This window comes from Notechis scutatus, chromosome 10, assembly GCF_049901735.1.
Source record: "Notechis scutatus isolate UNSWTSFEM ecotype Mainland chromosome 10, rNotScu1.2, whole genome shotgun sequence".
NCBI lineage: Eukaryota > Metazoa > Chordata > Lepidosauria > Squamata > Elapidae > Notechis > Notechis scutatus.
This window is the reverse complement of record NC_142018.1, coordinates 1016482-1035537: the sequence shown is the minus strand read 5'-3', so window position 1 is coordinate 1035537 and position 19056 is coordinate 1016482. Positions and strand designations below refer to the sequence as shown.

The window sequence follows — 19056 nt, the reverse complement described above, 5'->3', positions numbered from 1 at the left end:
GTTTATGCCAATATTTTTGGGCCTCTCTGCAACTCCACCACAAATGATAATAAGTTCCTTTTTCTTTATTGCATTTCCAGCATGTGGGGGAAAGTTTTGAATACATTGTTGCCAATCTCAATTTAGGTATGTGCCATCTATAAAATAATTTGTACAGATTTTCCTTAAACGGTATAGCTAAAGTCATTTTTTAATTCCTTTTTCATAATAATTGCCAATCATCTAAATTTATGCTATACCCAAAATTTTTCATCCATACCACCATCGTTTCCTTTACTTTTTCTTCTTCCAATTTAAATTCCAATAAGACTTGATAGTTTGTTTTTATCATCTTCTTGGTTCCTAATAAAATTTCATCTAATTTTGTCTTAGCTTTACTAATTCCCCACTCTTTCTTATACTAAATGACAAAGAGGAATTACAAACTAGACAAGATTTGTAGAACCAAGGAATCTATGTGGAATGGTGGGCCTATTTGCAACTCCAATCGAAATATCTAAAGGATAAGAAATCATAGGTGATGATTTTTCCTTGTCTCAATAAATGTGGGTGCATCAATGCTTCCAAAGTTGATATCCAAATAGGTGTTTCTACATACGTTTGTCTTTTTATTTTATTCCGTGTATTCAAGAGAGTCTAACTTTATGTCTTTGCACACAGTTATAGCCCTTTAGATTATCCTGCCAGAGGAAGGTATGCCATCCCGACTGCAAATTGTAACCTTCTAATGTTAATATTCTTTTATTTCTATGGTTTATCCAATCTTTCACCCAAGTTAAAATTGCAGCTCTATAATACAGTTCCCAGTTGGGTAGGCCAAATTCTCCTCTTTCTGTAGCATCTTGCAGCAACTTCAATTTAACTCTTGGTTTTTTCTTTTGCCATATAAAATTTGCCATTATTTTGTTCAAATTATCAATAAACTTTTTTTCCAATTTTGGTCCTAGGTCCATATATTTAATTTGCTGCAAGATGAACTCCCATTTCACGTTGTCAAAGGCCTTTTTGGCATCTAAGAACACTAATGCGACCTGTTCACCACTATGATCCTTATAGTATTCTATGACATCTAAGGTTGTCCTAATATTTTTAAGCTGTCTATGAGGGAGGAATCCATTTTGATCTGTAGAGATAAATTCATTTTTTTTTTAAATTAAATCTTTCTGCTATGATTGTCACAAAAAATTTATAATTGACGTTTAATAAGGATATCGGTCTAAAGTTTCCAGGGTCTGTTTGATCACTTCCTTCTTTAGGGATGATTGTAATCATAGCTTCTTTCCATGATTGTGGAATTTTTGCATCTTTTAGAACTTCATTAAATATTCTAAGCATTTTACTACTTAAAATATCCTGTTGCGATTTATAGATTTCCACTGGAAGCCCATCTGGGCCCGGAGTTTTATCATTTTTCTGTTTATTGCCCAGTGAAGTTCTTCTATTGTTATTTTCCGATTCAGGATATTTTTTTCTTCATCTGAAATTTTTGTAAGATCTGCTTTCTTTAAACACTCTTATTTTTCCCTCTGTTGGATATTCCTCCTCCATATATAATTTCTCATAGTATTTTTGAATTATCTCTCTTTTTTCCTCTTCTTGATAGCAGATCTCTCCTTGGTCATTTCTTAATTTGGTAATCCATCTCTTTTCTTTTTGTTTTTTCAAATTATAACCCAACCAGCAACCTGGTTTGTTCGCATTTTCGAATAAATATTGTTTTGTCATTTTTAGTTGGCGGGCTAGTTCTTCTTTATTAATTTCATTTTATGTTTTAATAGATCCATTCATAATTTGATTTGTTTCTTTTGTGGTCCCTCCTGTAGCTTCTTCTCCAAATCTTTATATTCCTGTTCGAATGTTTTTCTTTGTTGATTTTTCTCTGGTTTTTTTTCACCATATATTTTATGGCTACTCCTCTTATCGATGCTTTAATTGTATCCCAATTATTTTGTGGAGTGGTATCTTCCTCTTTATTTTCTTCAAAGAAAAATTCCAATTCTTTTTTTAATGTAGTGTTAAATTCTTTCTCTTTTAGAATCGACCTTTGGAGTGTCCATCTTATACTTTTTTTTGACCCATCCAGCTAAATCTAATCATGCTATGATCTGCCCAAAAGTTTATCTCAATACTAATCTGAGATAGTTCGGAAATCAATTTTTTAGTCATCCACGCCATGTCTAGTCTCAACCATGACTGATGTTTGTTAGAATAATATGTATATTGTTTTTTCTCCAAATTTCTTTCTCTCCATGCATCATAAATATTAAGATCCTTCCTCAAATCAAAAAAAGGTTTTGGCAATTTTTTTTTCTTCTCTAATTTCGTACGATTTCCTTTATAATCCAATAATTTATCAACAACCGCGTTAAAATCTCCCATAATACAAATTTCTTCATATTGCAACTCTTTAAATCTATTATACAATTTTTGAAAGAATGTTTCTTGTGGACCATTTGGCACATATATTACTACCAGTAAGATCTTTCTATTTCCCATTTCAATTTCAACCATCAAAATCCTACCCTCATTATCTTTGAAAATTTCTTTAGCTGGAATCCACCCTTTTATATAAAGTGCTACCCTGCTTTTCTTTTGTACATCAAGAGCAAAAAAAGATTTTCCCTATTTTTTTTATTTTCTAAAAAATATTTTTGTTTTTCTATTATATGTAGTTCCAGTAATGGTATTATATCAACATTTAACGCTTGTAAATTTTTAAACAATTTCTTTCTTTTTACTGGGGAATTTATGCCATTAGTGTTCAATGATATCAATTCACAGCTATTCTGGTTTTTATTGGTTCCTCTGTCTAGTACTTCTTGTGATTCTAATTTCCTTAGGTTCCTTATTTTCCTCCCTAATTTCTCTTCTTCCATTTCACCTCACTTTATTATCCACTATATTTCCTTCTATATTGGTTACTTCCCTTTTCGTTCCTTCTGTCACATCTTTCTCCTGGGTTGTTTCTTCTGTTTCCTCTTCACTAGTAAATTGTTGGTCAAAGAAATCTTCTGCTTTGTCAAGAGTATCCAGCCTAAATCTCTTTTCCTGCCATTCACCATGATACCCTCAGGCACCAACCACCTAAAATTCACATTATACTTTATCAGCTTTGATGTTAAAAATGATACAGTCTCCTTAATTCTCTTATGCTCTTCGATATTTGTTTTAATATGGTTAGTTGTTTTCCAGCATATTCAATTGGCTCATCTCTTGTCTTATGGAGAATTTCATCTTGAATCGATTTTTTAACTAGTCGGACCTCTCTTGGAAGGTTAAATCTCCTTGCATAACTTGTTTGAACTCTACAGAGTTCGTCCATCTCTGTAAACATCTCTTCCTTGTCCATTCCTACCATCTTTGCCAATATGTCAGCCATAAACTCCAATAAGTTTTCTCCTTTTTCTTCCTTCAAATTTTGAAATCTTAAGTACTGAGCTGCCTTTTCTACTTCCCAAAAAATTACTGTCATCTCTAATTCCTTATTAGCTTTTTCCAGTTTATCCGTTATCTTCCCTTTTTTCTTCTTTATCCATCTTAGTCTCAATTTCTACAATTTTTTCTTGATTTTTCCTAACTTCTTTTTGAAACCCTTCAAATTTCTCATCTATCTTTTTTATCTTTTCCTTTAATTCCGATCTCACCGCTCCCATCTCAATCTTCATATCCTCATGATTTTTAACCATCATCTCTTACATACTCAACATTATATCTTGTAAATCCTTTATAGAATTTGATCTTTCTTTTGGCAGCATTTCATCAATAGTTCTTTGTGTAGAAGGACTTGCTATGGTTGCTGTCATCATTTGTGTGGGTATTTTCCTAATTGTACCAATCCTGGATACATTTGAAGTACTTGTCATATTAAGCAGTCTTGTCACTATATTATTTTTAATCCACCACTCCCAATTTTTCCCCTTCTTCTCCCATCCCTCTACTTCTCTCACCCTTCACCTCCCCTCCCTTTATAACACAATATCACAATATATCTCCTCTTATTATTCCCCACTGGTCACAATTCTATAATAACCTAAATGATCAAATATCTCTATTCGCTTTTTCCTTTAAATCTATAATATAATATACTGATAGTAATAGTAATATAATGATGTCTTAATTAATCAGGGTTATAAATATATTAATTAATTTCAATAATTCTATATAATATATATGTTATAGTAATATCAATCCATTAATAGAAGATCTAATAATATTCAAATACATAAATCTATTAAATCTATTAGCAAATAATATATATACCTCTATATTGCTATCAAATTCAAATATTCAAGGGATGCAAAAAAAGAAGAAGGTAGCAAAGGGAAAAACAAGGGAAGAAAAAAAAGAAAAGCCCAGTTCCAATTTTCTATTTGTTAAAGCAGGTACAAAAAAAGAAAAAAAATTGCTTTGAGTCCATTCTCTAGGATGTCTTCTAACTATAAAACAAAAAATCTGGTACTCTAGCAGCCACAGTTCTCTCCTTAACTTTGTTGCAAAGAATTACTGTGTATCTTCTGTCCCATCTTTTTTTTTTTTTTTTGGTCTCTCTCTGCTACCAGCAGGTATCTCTTTCACGTTGCAACAATGTCTGTCTTCTTTGAATTCGCTGTGTCACTCTCTAGTTTTTGTCCATTTTCTTACAGGAACATTTATTTATTTATTTATTTATTATTTATTTATTTATTTTTAATCCTTCCAATGTCTCAGTCTAAAGTCCAAATAGGTAGAAAAATAATAGCTATTAAACAAAAACAAGAAAAATAAGGAAAATGAATGGAAAATAAAAGGAGCACTCAAAAAGAGAAAAGGAAAATAAACAACCAATCAGCCTTTTACTATCTTCGCTTCCACCGTCTTCCTTTCTGTTCCGATGTCTGAATCAGACCTTTACATTTACAACGTCCATCTAAAAAGACCCCGCTGTTAATATTAAATCCAAAAAATTATTTTCCCCAAAACTCATATTCCGATCTCCAATCCAGGCTTAGTTTGCCGATTGAACACCCGATTGTTTTGTCACTCCTGTCTCTCACTTGGGTTTACTGTAATCTTCCGATCTTTCCGCTTACCATTTGTCTCCCCACTCTCTTACCTCCTCATCTAGAACTGACTCCGACTGCCAAGCTATCTTTCAACAATGATGTATTGCACTTTCTTTTAAAGTACTTTCTCACTTGCTTTCAGGTTGTTACTTTCATCAGTTTGACTGTACCTTCATTCCGCTAGATCATCACTTGTATGAGCGGCTGTCAGCACTCATGGACAGCCATTGCTGGTCATCCGCTCCACGGTTCGCTCATCCCTGTTTAACTTTGATTCCCGCCACTGATCTTTGAAGACCCCTCTCCTTTAGGAAGCCCTCTGAGCTTCCCTTTGACTCAGTAGAGTCCTGCAGAACAGGGATAAGGGCTCGTGTTTCGCAAAGATTTCTGCTCGCACGTCCCTTCTCCCTGACAACTGGCTCTGCCCCCCACTTCTATCTTTCTAATTAACTTTAGTCCAGCTTCTAATGGGTCTTCAATTTTAAAGACCAAATCATCTGTAACTGCATGTAGCTTGTATTTCTCTTTTTTATTTCCATTCCTTTTATTTTTTTATTCATCTTGTCTAATATTTCTGGCTAACATTTCCAAAGTCAGTATAAATAGCAAAGGGCACAGTGGAGATCATGCTATGCTAGGTCTAGATTCTAACTGAGAAACACATTTTTAAATAATGACTGGTGCCTGCAATTGTAAATAATCCACTGGTGCCTGCAATTGTACATACTGAAATTTTCAGATCACATCTATTCTGAAAAATAACAGCATATTCAATTTCAAGCCAGGAGACTTCTGCAAAGAATTTTTAATGACTTTTTTAAAACTCTTAATCAATATCCCAAACTTTGTAAAAGAAATGAATGAAGCAGTAACCCTGGTAGAAGGCATATTTTTGTTTTAACAATTGTGTTGGTATAATTCACAAAAGTTCTCTTGAAATCTGTAAGTTTGAACAATAGGATTCCTAACTTACAATTGGTTGCTTAGCAACTATTCAAAGTTACACCCTATCTACACTGCTCAAAAAAATAAAGGGAACACAAAAATAAGACATCCTATATCTGAATGAATGAAATATTCTTATGAAATACTTTGTTCATTACATAGTTGAATGTGCTGACAACAAAATCACACAAAAATTATCAATGCAAATCAAATTTAGAAACCCATGGAGGTCTGGATTTGGAGTTACACTCAAAATTAAAGTGGAAAAAACACTACAGGCTGATCCAACTTCGATGTAAAACAAGTCAAAATGAGGCTCAGTAGTGTGTGTGGCCTCCACGTGCCTGTATGACCTCCCTACAATGCCTGGGCATGCTCCTGATGAGGTGGAGGATGGTCTCCTGAGGGATCTCCTCCCACACCTGGACTAAAGCATCCCCCAACTCCTGGACAGTCTGTGGTGCAATGTGGCGTTGGTGGATGGAGCGAGACATGATGTCCCATATGTGCTCAATTGGATTCAGGTCTGGGGAACGGTGGGCCAGTCCATAGCATCAATGCCTTCATCTTGCAGAAACTGCTGACACACTCCAGCCACATGAGGTGTAGCATTGCCTTGCATTAGGAGGAACTCGGGGCCAACCCCACCAGCATATGGTCTCACAAGGGGTCTGAGTATCTCATCTCGGTACCTAATGGCAGTCAGGCTACGTCTGGCGAGCACATGGAGGGCTGTGCGGCCCCCTAAAGAAATGCCACCGCACCCCATTACTGACCCACTGCCAAACCAGTCATGCTGGAGGATGTTGCAGGCAGCAGAACAATCTCCAGACCCTGTCACATCTGTCACATGTGCTCAGTGTGAACCTGCTTTCATCTGTGAAGAGCACAGGGTGCCAGTGGCGAATTTACCAACATTGGTGTTCTCTGGCAAATGCCAAACGTCCTGCACAATGTTGGGCTGTAAGCGCAACCCCCACCTGTGGACGTCGGGCCCTCATACCACCCTCATGGAGTCTGTTTCTGACCGTTTGAGCAGCCACATGCACATTTGTGGCCCGCTGGAGGTCATTTTGCAGGGCTCTGGCAGTGCTCCTCCTGTCCCTCCTTGCACAAAGGCGGAGGTAGCGGTCCTGATGCTCGGTTGTTGCCCTCCTACGGCCTCCTCCACATCTCCTGATGTACTGGCCTGTCTCCTGGTAGTGCCTCCATGCTCTGGACACTACGCTGACAGACACAGCAACCCTTCTTGCCACAGCTCGCAATGATGTGCCATCCTGGATGAGCTGCAGTACCTGACCCACTTGTGTAGTTGTAGACTCTGTCTCATGCTACCACTAGAGTGAAAGCACCGCCAGCATTCAAAAATGACCAAACCATCAGCCAGAAAGCATAGGAACTGAGAAGTGGTCTGTGATCACCACCTGCAGAACCACTCCTTTATTGGGGATGTCTTGCAAACTGCCTATCCTTTCCACCTGTTGTCTATTCCATTTGCACAACAGCATGTGAAATTGACTGTCAATCAGTGTTGCTACCTAAGTGGACAGTTTGATTTCACAGAAGTGTGATTGACTTGGAGTTACATTGTGTTAAGTGTTCCCTTTATTTTTTTGAGCAGTGTATAAAAGAGAACTTACAATCTAATTCAATCCTAACCAGCTCAAGGTTGACTCAGCCTTCCACCCTTCCAAGATCGGTAAAGTGAGGACCCAGATTGCTGGGGGCAAGATGCTGACTCTGTAAACCACTTAGAAAGGGCTGTAAAGCACTGTGAAGTGGTATACAAATCTTAACACTAATGCTATTGCTATTCTGTGTTTATTCTTACCAGTATCAGTTGGTTCCTCTACTTCTTCTTCAGAATTATTCAGCCCTGGCTTGTTTGGGGGGATGGAGTTTGAAGTCCTTTTTGTCACCCAGAATCCTGCAGGAGCAGGAACTATCGGAGCTGAGTTACCCCGATTCTGAGAAACAAGTCAGATTATTTATTAACATAGCCTTCACTTTATTGCAAATATGCAGCACAGTTTCAACATTTCCTTCTAACCCTGACAGAATGGAATATGCGTGCTGGACTTCAATAGATAGTAGATGCTCTGAAATATACTGCATGATTCTAAAATGAAGTTTATGAAGCAGCTTGCTAGACTTTCCAAATTTGGATGAGAAAATAATGTTTACTAATAATTAGAGCTTTAAGAATTTATTTTTAAAAATCAGTGTAGAGAAGGGCAGAAAGGGAAAAAGCAAGCATTAAAAATATTCATATACAAAAACCTCATTTTCAGGTTTCTGACATAAAGCAGAAAATCTCTTGTTTTGGCATTTTTAAAATCCCTAAATTCAATTTTATGGCAGCAGAAGTTGCCCTGAGGATTTTTTTTTTCTCAGAATAAGATTTGCCAACACACATTTATACCTTTGAAAGATACTGTTAAGTTAGCAATTCTGTTCCCTTTTTATAATTAATCCTTTTAAACAATTTTGTTGTGCACCGCTCTATTAATAAATTTTAGTCCCATGAACAAAATTGAGAGCCTGAGGCTTTGCAATTATATTTCATCTGTGTAGATTGATCTTTTCCCATAATGGGAATTTAATCAAACTTGATTATTCTTCCTAACAGCCTGCTAGATTAATTCCAGGCCATTTAATCCAGCACTCTCTAATCCCAGGAGTTTCCAAACTTGGCAACTTTAAGACTCGTGAACTTTCCCCTTGCAGTCTTGTCCACCCTATCCTGCTGCCTTACTTTGGCATTTTTCAACTTAATTCAGCTCAAGAACTTACAGGTAAAGCTGGAAAATTGGCATCATCCCCTTCTTCGATCTCATAGAAAGTCATGGTTTCTTCTACACCTTGAGGTTCCGCCCCATTCTCGGGTGAAAATCCATACTGGGACTCTTTATTTACACATTGCATCTGTCTGTGACTACGGCTGTATGAACTTCCAGAATGATCAATAGGTTAAAATGTCATCACCATCACCACCACCACTGTATATTCCAAGTCTAAAACATTTGGAAGAAAATGCCTACAGTTGCAACTACAGGACCAATGGACATTTGTGCTCAATTGTTACCAGACTGGCACTTTTGGCAGTTAAGATTCATGTATTGTGGCATTGGCCTGCTGCATCAACAAAGCAATAGTTTGGAATCTGAAACAGCAGAGATCCTGGGCTTCTTTGAAAAATGTCTCGGTTGGAAACGGTTTAACATTGCTTCAAGGATACAGAAAGTTGCATCCCTGGAACTGAAAAGCTTACAGGAACTAGGACAAAGTATTTTACAGGTAGGAACTTCACAGGTTCCCATCCCATGCGTATAAAGGTTGTCATGAAACCTAGCTAGAGAAATAATTTTGTTTCACAGTGGTTGGAGAAAGTTAATGGATAATCCATCTCAGTACAGCTGACCCCAAACGATAGCTGAGGAATAACACTGGCCGCCTAGTGCATTTGAGTAAAACAATAGCGTTACAGTTACTTACCGTGATCTATATGAGAAGTTATCATAGCTCTGATAACATCTCTTTCCTGGACTAGGATAAAATGCTATTTCTGGCCCAGTGATGTTGTTCCTGTTTATAAATCGGGCAGATCCCCTACATTTCAAAGGATAAAAAAACAAAGTAACTACGAATTTAGAAGGCTCAGGGTGGACTCTTAACTAACCCCATTCAAGTATCTCTGTAAACATGTCTGTGAATGAAGAAACTGCAAAGCAGTTCAGGCTCAGCTATCGTTTGGCATTGTGCAAGTGTGTGGAAATTGTGCAGGGTCCTGCCTTTCTCTTCCATGTAGCATATTACTTTTTAATTGCATGTCCCAAATGTGCTTTTTCGCAATGCAACTGGACTTTGTTTTTCCTTGAAGACCTTTTGCTTCTCATCCAAGAAGCTTCTTCAGTTCTGGAGAAGTGAACTGAAGAGCTGAAGAAACTTCTTGGATGAGAAACAGAAGTTCTTCAAGGAAAAACAAAGTCCAGTTGCCTTTTGATAAAGCATCTTTAGGACAACCAGGACCTGGATGACTGAGAATCTCCATAGACATTTTTAATTGCATGTCAACTATACCAAGTCTCACTTCAGTAAAAGTCAAGAACACCTTCAAGTCCACCTTAACTGCTGATGACTTGGTAAGACAATCATCCACAGACATGGGCAGTGTAGAAATTTAATAAATAAATATGGCTTTCCTGGCAGCAATACAGAATGTATTTGCTAGTATTGCTGCCTTTGATATCTTTTCACCTCTCCAATTTGGATTGTAGCTCTGGGTTTTCCTAGATCAGGGGTAGGGAAACTTGGTTCTTTTATCACTTATGGACTTCAACTCCCAGAATTCCTGAGTCAGCCATAAAAGATTCCCCATCCCTGGCCTACTGGTTTTTCAGTTGTGGGGGAAATCAATTTTTGACTTGAATGGAACTGTTTAATATACAAATGTAGGATATATATGAATTACATTTGTATATTAAACAGTCCCATTCAAGTCAAAAATTGATTTCTCCCACAACTGAAAAACCAGTAGGCCAGGGATGGGGAACCTTTTATGGCTCACTCAGGAATTCTGGGAGTTGAAGTCCGTAAGTGATAAAAGAGCCAAGTTTCCCTACCCCTGTCCTAGATTAACTCAGTTATGTAAGTTTCTGGGTTTATGAGTCCATTGAAGAACATTGGGTACTATCCCTGTGTAGATCATATTACTGGGCAGGGGGTGAAAATGAGAGCATTTTATTGTCATTGTTACTTTAAAAGTTCTCCCAGTTTGGATATAGCATTAATTTACAGAACGCAGGTTTGGAAGAAGGGAGTAGATGAACCCAAATCACAAGTGAATCAGGTGTTGAAATTATGGTGAAGTAGGCTAGCAAATTCTCTCTCAAATTTAATCACAACTACAGGTCATTCTCACTTAATGATAGTAATTAGGACCAGGATTGGTTGCAAAGTGGGACATCACTTGACTATGGGGAGGCTATGATGGACAGAACTTCAAGGACAGGCTATAAGCCTTTTCATTCAGCACCATCATAACTTGTTTGATGAACTAACATCCATTAACCAAATACAGTTAGTCCTCGGCTTACGACCACAATGGAGCTCCAAATTTCAGTTGTTAGGTGAGACATTTGTTAAATGAGTTTTGCCCTATTTTACTACTTTTTTGCCACAGTGAATCACTGCAATTGTTAAGATAGTAACCTGTTGTTAAGTGAATCTGGCTTCCCCATTGACTTTGCTTGTCAGGAGGTTGCAAAAGGAGATCACATGACCTTGGGGCAAAATGGTCATAAATATGAACCAGTTGCCAAGCACCTGAATTTTGATCACATGATTATGAGGATGTTGCAAAGTGTGAAATAAGGTCATTTTTTTCAGTGCCGTTGTAGCTTTGAATGATCACTAAATGAACTGTGGTAAGTTGAGGACTACCTGTACTACCTCTAGGTACACTTCAGTTAAAATATTCCTTTCTAACATGTAAATGAAGTGTGTGAGAATAAAGGCTGAAGAAACAGGGAACAGCGAACAGTAGCTCTGTGGATATTTTATGACACTATTATGCTCAAATCAGCATGATGCTCATGGCCGAAATCAGCAATGCAACCATCTCTCAACTGCCTATCAGTGAAATGGGTGGGAGAGATTACAAGTCTCTTTACCTCGACATTCCGTATCCCCGGCCGGTTCTCTGTGAATTCTGAAAATGGTAATGATCGTATGGATTTATATGTCCATTTGGGGAGCAGTGGGCCAAAGATGAGCGATCTGATGTGATGCTCTGCTGCAGGCGAGGTGGCAGGATAGGGTGGCCTCTGCTGTAAGCTACAGTCATGTAGAGTTCCTTTCCATGCACTTTCTTGAACAGTTTCTTCCGTGCTTTCATATCCATGTCTGGGAGGGGAAATAAGAATAGGAAGACTAACTGAAACTTTGGCTAGGATTAATCTACAACTGGGTCAGTTTTCTTATTTTTTCAACTGGGGACTCTTTTGTTTGTTTGTTTGTTTATATTAAAGCAGCACTAGAGCAGGAGGGGAGAAATTTAGAACAATCTTAGGAAAAGTTGTCATGGAACAGTAAATGCTCCATTTTATCTAAAACTAAATGTGGGGAACAGAGAGGAAAGGAAGTTGCAGCAGAAGGGGCCTCATGTAAGAATCCAGGCAAGGTCCAATTGTATAATAAAAAGTGTTAAAGATAGGTTTACGGACATTGAAAAAAACCCATCTTTTGGAAACAAACAACAAGAAAGGATTATTTTTGTGTGTCATGTTCCAAAACTCAAACCCTCACCTCTTTTAGCCCGTTCAAGATAATTCTTCAGATATGAGAGTAATTTAATAGATCTGCAGGATGGTAATTAGAGAGCAGGTTTCACATCTTTGGGGACTAGACAGTGGGAATGCTCTTCGAAGATACAAAAAAAGCTGATATTTTAAGTGAAGTGTCTACTTATAGAAAATCAACCGTGGCCATCTCCTTCATTATCTCTCCAGATATCTACTTTATGAGTACATTTAAAGTTATTAACAATGATAAATTCTTGAAGCAAGATTTGTTGCAGCAGGTCCTTAAAAGATTGTGAACTTAAAATTTGTTTGCTTTTTGGGCAGAGAAAACTTTTCAATTATATACCAGTAAAATATTTTGATCTTGCCACACGTTGTGCCAGATCTAAAAACATACTCCTTACAGTTTCTTTACAGTTTAACACAGGAAAATGTCAGGGATTAAATGTGTGTTCACCTAATGAATGCTTATAAGAAGGTTGATTTTAATATTCTTTATTTTCTGAATGCTCACCTAGTTTTATGATTTTGTGTCATTGTAACTTTATTGCAGTATCTATTCATGTTTACATCAGTTCTACTTTACCTGGTTAAATCTGCATTAAGCCTGCATTTCAATTAATAGGGCAGTGTTTCTCACAACCTTAGCAACTTTAAGATGGACAGATTTAATTTAACTGAAATCCACTCATCTTAAAAATTGGCCCGGTTGAGAAACATTGTCAAAGAGAAAGGAGCTGGATGATGAAGAATGAGAAATGGATGACAAATTCATTCCCAGACAGAAGTTTATACTATTGGAGAAATTGCAGGTTGCAAGCTTCATTACTACTCTACCCAGCCATCCCATTACTATCTTCACTTATGGGTGTACCCACCTGGTATCTTCTGATAACTTCCTCCTTTTCTGTTGGACATCACGTTCCAGGTAGGAAGTGGAGTGACTTGAGTCACAGGCTTCAAATTTACCAACGGAACAACATGCCTACAAATCATCCCAACCAGAATTAATACGATCATAAAACAAAACTTAGAATCATAATGATACAATATCTAAGGTTAAAACTTTCCATGGCTAGTTATCTTTAAGAGTCCCACACAAAGATGATTGAGTTTGCACAATGATGCCAACTGCTAATGTAAATTGACTTATATCACAATTAGAATTTAAATTAGTTGTAACCTTATATAAGTTACTTGGACAAAGTATAGAATCATAGGACTTGAAGGTTTTCTAGTCCAATCCCCTGCCCAAGGCGGGAAATCTTATACCATTCCAGTCTCTTTTTAAAAGCCTGCAGTGATGGAGCCCCCACCACTTCTGGAGGGAAACCATTCCACTGGTTAATTGCTCTGTCAGGAAATTCCTCTTTAGTTCCAGGTTGGATCTTCCTCTGACCTGTTGCTTCTTCTCCTGCACTCAGGTACTATGGAGAATAAATCTCCCGTTTCAGCCTTTCAAAACTTGGAGGACAGCTATCATGTCACCTCCAAGCCTTCTCTTCATTAGGCTATATACTAACTTAAGTAAAATAGCCTGAAGAAATACCAAAACTGCAAGCCAGTAGTAAAAATAAGCCCATTTTCATCAAATTGTCAGAGAACTTTCCATTTCCCCTTTTACAGGTATTATTCTCTTAGTAGGTTTCATATTGTGTTCTTTTGTAATACTATAATTTGTTGAGTTTTCAGAGAACTCAAACAAAAAATGAAGAATCAGGAAATATATTAAAGATTAATATATTTATTATCACAAAAGCTTCATGGATCGCAAGACATTTGATCCATGCAAAAAAACAACAACCCCCAAATACAATTGTTTTAAAGGTTCTATAAGACTATGTCTTAAATGTTTAAGTAACAAGGTTACACCAGGACAAAAATTAAAGCTTTCATTTTCAACACACCTTTGCCTGGGAAATAAAATTAAAACCTTTTCATGTTAGAAATTGTTGAACTGAATCCCCCATATTGTAAAAAAATTAAACCCAGCCTATCTGAGGAAATGGTATGGAAAGTGAGACATCAATTTTGTATAGTATTAGTTATAACACTGTCAACATGATTTTGTAGCTAAAATTCTGATATCGATAGTTCTCCCAATGAATACAATTATATGATTAAAAGGAAAGAGATACATACTTCTCTGCCAGCTCTTCAATGAAGACGGTCACCATATTATCCTGTCCCACATCCTGTATATGGGCATTGTAATATTTCCCCCCCGTTTCTAGCCGTACCTGGGAAAAAGAAGACTCTAACTGAACCCAAAGAGATACTCAGAATACTTGAGTTTTTCCACAGCCACACTGCCAAAAAGTGAAAATAGCCAGACTCAACTTCTGAGCTGATGTGTTTCATTTTTGAAAGCTATTCCAGCCTTGCCTTGCCTTAGATCCAACAAACTTTGTAATCACTGCTTATAATCTGAAGTTAATTTATATTTTCTGCCCTGGACATTTGCTACAGCAGGTATCAGGTTGTAAGAATCCATATGTTATGAAATGGCTGGACTGCAACCTCTTAGATATGATTAATATTAAAAAATATGTTTTTAAATATGTTATGTATATGTAAATCTACGTATGTATAGTATATGTAAATCAATATGAGACAGTATGTGTAAATATGAGACGGTATATGTAAATCAAAATAGTAGGCAGAGGATTTTTTATTTGTGTCCTTTTCTAGTAACATACATACATACACACACACACACACACCAGAGGTGGTATTCAACCGTTTCGCACCGGTTCAGGCGAACTGGTAGCAGTAATTTGGCGTGGGTCGCTGAACCGGTGGCAACCCCTGCTGGCCACGCCTCCAGCCTGGTTGCCCCTGTAGAATAAACAGGCAGAGAAGGAGGCGAGCAGCAGTCCAGTTGCACTGAAAAAGAGTCGCCTCCAGCCATCTCTTTTGCAGTGCCAGAAGCTTCCCCCAACCAGCCAACTACTCTCCTCCTCCTCGGCCATATAGAACAAACAGGCAGAGAAGGAGGGGAGTAGCGGTCCATTTGTGCTGAAAAAGGAGGGGCTGGGGACCGAAAAAAGTCGCCTCCAGCCACCTCTTTCAGAGTGCAGCACCAATGGCCTCAATGGGATGGACCTGCATGGCCGGTGGCTAGGATACAGCGGTGGCACATTGGAGAAGTGCAGCAAAGCAGCTTGAAGAAGCCAATAGCCGCCACGTGTTTTTTTCGGTGTGGAAAGAAGGAAGGTAAGGTTTCAGGCAGTCGGGAAAGCTGCCTAGCCCAGAGCTGCTGGCAGGGGGGTGGGGTGGCTGCAGCACATGCCTCGCTTGAATTTCCCAGCCCCAAAAGTGGGAGGGGAGGAAGTCCTGCCTTGCCTGCTGGCTTTTTCGGGCAACATGGGACAGAGACTGGCTGGGAAGAACCCTTGTAACGAGCGATTCTGCCGGGCACTTGGAAGCCTGTGTGTGTTTCAGGTGAGTCTCCTCTCCTAGCTTTAGAAAGAGAGAGAAAGAGAGGAAGAGAAAGGGAAAGAGAGAGACAGAAAGAGAGGGAGAGAGAAAGAGAAAGAGAGAGAGAGAAGAAAGAAAAGAGAAAAGGGAAAGAAAGAATTGAAATATCTAAAGGATAAGAAAGAGTGGGGAATTAGTAAAACTAAGACAAAATTAGATGAATTTTTTATAGGAACTGAGGAGATGATGATAAAAAAAATCTATCAAGTCTTATTGGAATTTAAATTGGAAGAAGAAAAAGTAAAGGAAACGGTTATATGGATGAAAAATTTTGGGTATAGCATTAATTTAGATGATTGGCAATTATTATGAAAAAGAAATTAAAAAATGACTTTAACTATACCATTTAAGGAAAATCTGTACAAATTATTTTATAGATGGCACATACCTCCATCGAGTTTGGCAACAATGTATTCAAAACTTTCCCCCACATGCTGGAAATGTAATAAAGAAAAAGGAACATCATAATTTGTGGTGGAGTTGCAGAGAGGCCCAAAAATATTGGCATAAACTACATAAAGGGCTGGAAGAAATATGTGGGACGAAAATAGAACATAGACTGGAGTTCTTTCTGTTAGGGATTAATATCAGGAAATACGATAAGGAAATTATTATTGGATTTAGCAAAGTAATGACAAAGATTGATGTTAGGAAGTCTTTACCATGTTCAATATTTTTAATGTATTTTTTGTTTATGTTTGTGTTTGTTTAATAAAGAAAAACCTTTTGAAAGAAAGAAAGAAAGAGAGAGAGAGAGACAGAGAGAGAGAGAGAGAGAGAAAGGAAAGGATAGACAAAGAAAAACGATGGGAGGAAGGCAGAGAAAGAAAGAAAGAGGGAGGGAGGAGAAAGTGAATGAGATTTATGGATAGATAGATAGATGGAAGGAGGGGGGGGGGAAGGAGAGGAAAAAAAGGAGAGGAAGGAAGGACACAAACCCTGGCTTCAGTAGACTCTTTGAAACAGCACAGCAATCTAGGGCTGGAAGGGATCAGAGATCATCTTCTAGTCAAACTTGGTAAGTTTAAGACTTGTGGACTTCAACTCCCAGAATTCCTGAGCTAACGAGACTGGAGGAGGAATTCTGGGAGTTGAAGTCCACAAGTCTTAAAGCTGTCAAGTTTGAAGACTCCTGTTCTAGTCCAACCCCCTGCTCCAGCAGGAGATCCTCACAGAATCATAGAACAGCAGAGTTAGAAGGAACCTTGGAGGACATCTAGTTCAACCCCCTGCTCCAGCAGGATGTGCTAGGAACTTCTTTCCCAGATCTTTAATTTTAATCAAAAAATAAAAGTCTGCTTTCTTTGATTGGCAAGCCTCCGTTTAAGTCTTTGTTTTGGTTCATTTTTTGCTTAAGCGTACTGCCAGACCTTACGCACTGTAACAGAGAGGAAAATTGGCAGAGGAGTTTATTAGGACAAGGCTGCCATGCAGAGAAAGGCAGAGATAGTCGTTCACTTATGACCACAATTGAGCCCAAAATTTTGGTTGCTAAGCAAGAGTGTTGTTAAGTGAGTTCACCACATTTTACTCAATCCATGACATCTCCTGGGTCTAACGGTCATGTGCAGGCTATGGAAGTAAGTCTGAAGACGTGTGCAATGTTCTAATGTACAGAACTTATAATTAAATGTGTGGCAGAAAGTGGATTATGGGTGTGTTTTTTCAAACGCAGTGAGGTTGAATGTGTATAGTTTTAGAAGAGCTCTCTCTGTGTGTGTACATACACACAGTATATATAGTATATCTTTTTGTGTGTCTATACACACACTATACTATGTAATCTGTTTGTACACATGTGGCATATATACATAGGATTAAATAGTGTATTTTGGATGTTCAGTAGTAGTAAATAAATAGAGAGGGAAATTGTATCTCTTTGAGGCAAGGAGAGGCCAGGCAAGGCCCCACTTGACATGAGTGATGTCAAGTTGGCCACTCCCACCCTATCACACGACCACCAAGCCACGCCCACCCAGTCACATGACCACCAAGCCACGCCCACCAAATAAGCCATGCCCACAGAACTGGTAAAAAAATTTGAATCCCACCACTCACACATGCACACGCACACACACGTGTGTGTATGTATATGCATATATACACGCTTTTGATAGAAGCCAGAACCATTTTAGAAATAACTCTGTTAAGCACTAAAATTATATGAGGAGAAAACAGAAAATATTGTCACCTCTTTCTCCTGCAGTCACAGAAACAAAGTAGTATAATGTCCGGGGATAATGCAAAACCCATTTATAAAGTAGGATGAAGATTTATCGGAAGTTAAATTTATGTTTCTTTTGAAAACTCACTGGAACTGGTATCAGGTTCGTAACTTAGCACCAGTGAGATCTGAGAAGATCTCAGCTAATGAAGCTCACCTCATTTGGGATAAAGATTGTAAGAACATGCAAGCCAAACAGAAATTTATGTATCAAGAAATAGTCCATACATGGAATTTTTCTCAAAAACAAGAGACCTAATTAGAAACTTTTGTTATTCTAGGGTCAGAGATATCAAACTCATATTCCAGAATTAAGATTGTGGTATGGAACCTTCGACATAGAAAGCATAGCCTTATTCTCTGAGCCACAGAAACCTGGTTCACTCACATCAAAATCAACAGAAACAAGATGGAGCAAATCTATAAATTTTCAAGATTTATACTTGTTTACTCTAGTAAGTCATGATAGTAAGTCCATTTTTCCAATAGGCCCTAAAGGGTTCATCAAGTTAAATGTAATAAAGACGCTGCACAACACATATCTCTAAGGGTTGTTGGTCATCAAAGTGGAAAATTGGGGATAAAACAGTGGAGTCAGTGGAATTATGAAGAGGAAACCTCAACAAAGCCTCAATTTAACTGAGGTCTTCTTATACAATAAGGAAGCTCAGAAAACTAACTGAAGACTATTCCTACTTCTGTCAAAGTACTTTTAAATGAGAAATCTAGGTCAGGATCAGAAACCAGGAACTTGTCCAAAGTTGCTTCAAACAATTATCTTTACTAAACAAACACAAAGCACTAACCTGACACTTGTCTCCTAAATAGTACTGTCTTCCAGCAAACACCAAGTAATCTGTTTTTTGAAGTTCTACAAAGGAAGATCAAAAGAAAACTTAAGCTATTTATCAAGCATCCATGGATGCTATCCGATTATAGAATGCTTTGCATGGAAAATAATATTATGTAACTGGCTTATTTTCCTGATATTAGCAGCAGCTGGCAAGGACATTATGCATACCCAATGAATATTACATCTCTACAGCCTTCCCCAATGCAGAAG

At 37.8% G+C, this 19056-nt stretch overlaps 1 protein-coding gene across 1 annotated transcript in view; it reads right to left on the bottom strand.

Moving 5' to 3' along the window:
• Positions 1–19056, bottom strand: part of ALG13 (ALG13 UDP-N-acetylglucosaminyltransferase subunit) — a 70621-nt gene that overhangs the window by 25267 nt on the left and 26298 nt on the right. Inside the window, exons 14-20 of the mRNA XM_087972340.1 lie at positions 18800–18864; positions 14432–14529; positions 13168–13274; positions 11660–11891; positions 9483–9596; positions 8781–8937; positions 7819–7954 (exon numbers count right to left, since the gene is read on the bottom strand). Of these exons, the coding sequence (XP_087828466.1) occupies positions 7819–7954; positions 8781–8937; positions 9483–9596; positions 11660–11891; positions 13168–13274; positions 14432–14529; positions 18800–18864 (909 nt within the window). The remainder of the gene's footprint in view (positions 1–7818; positions 7955–8780; positions 8938–9482; positions 9597–11659; positions 11892–13167; positions 13275–14431; positions 14530–18799; positions 18865–19056) is intronic.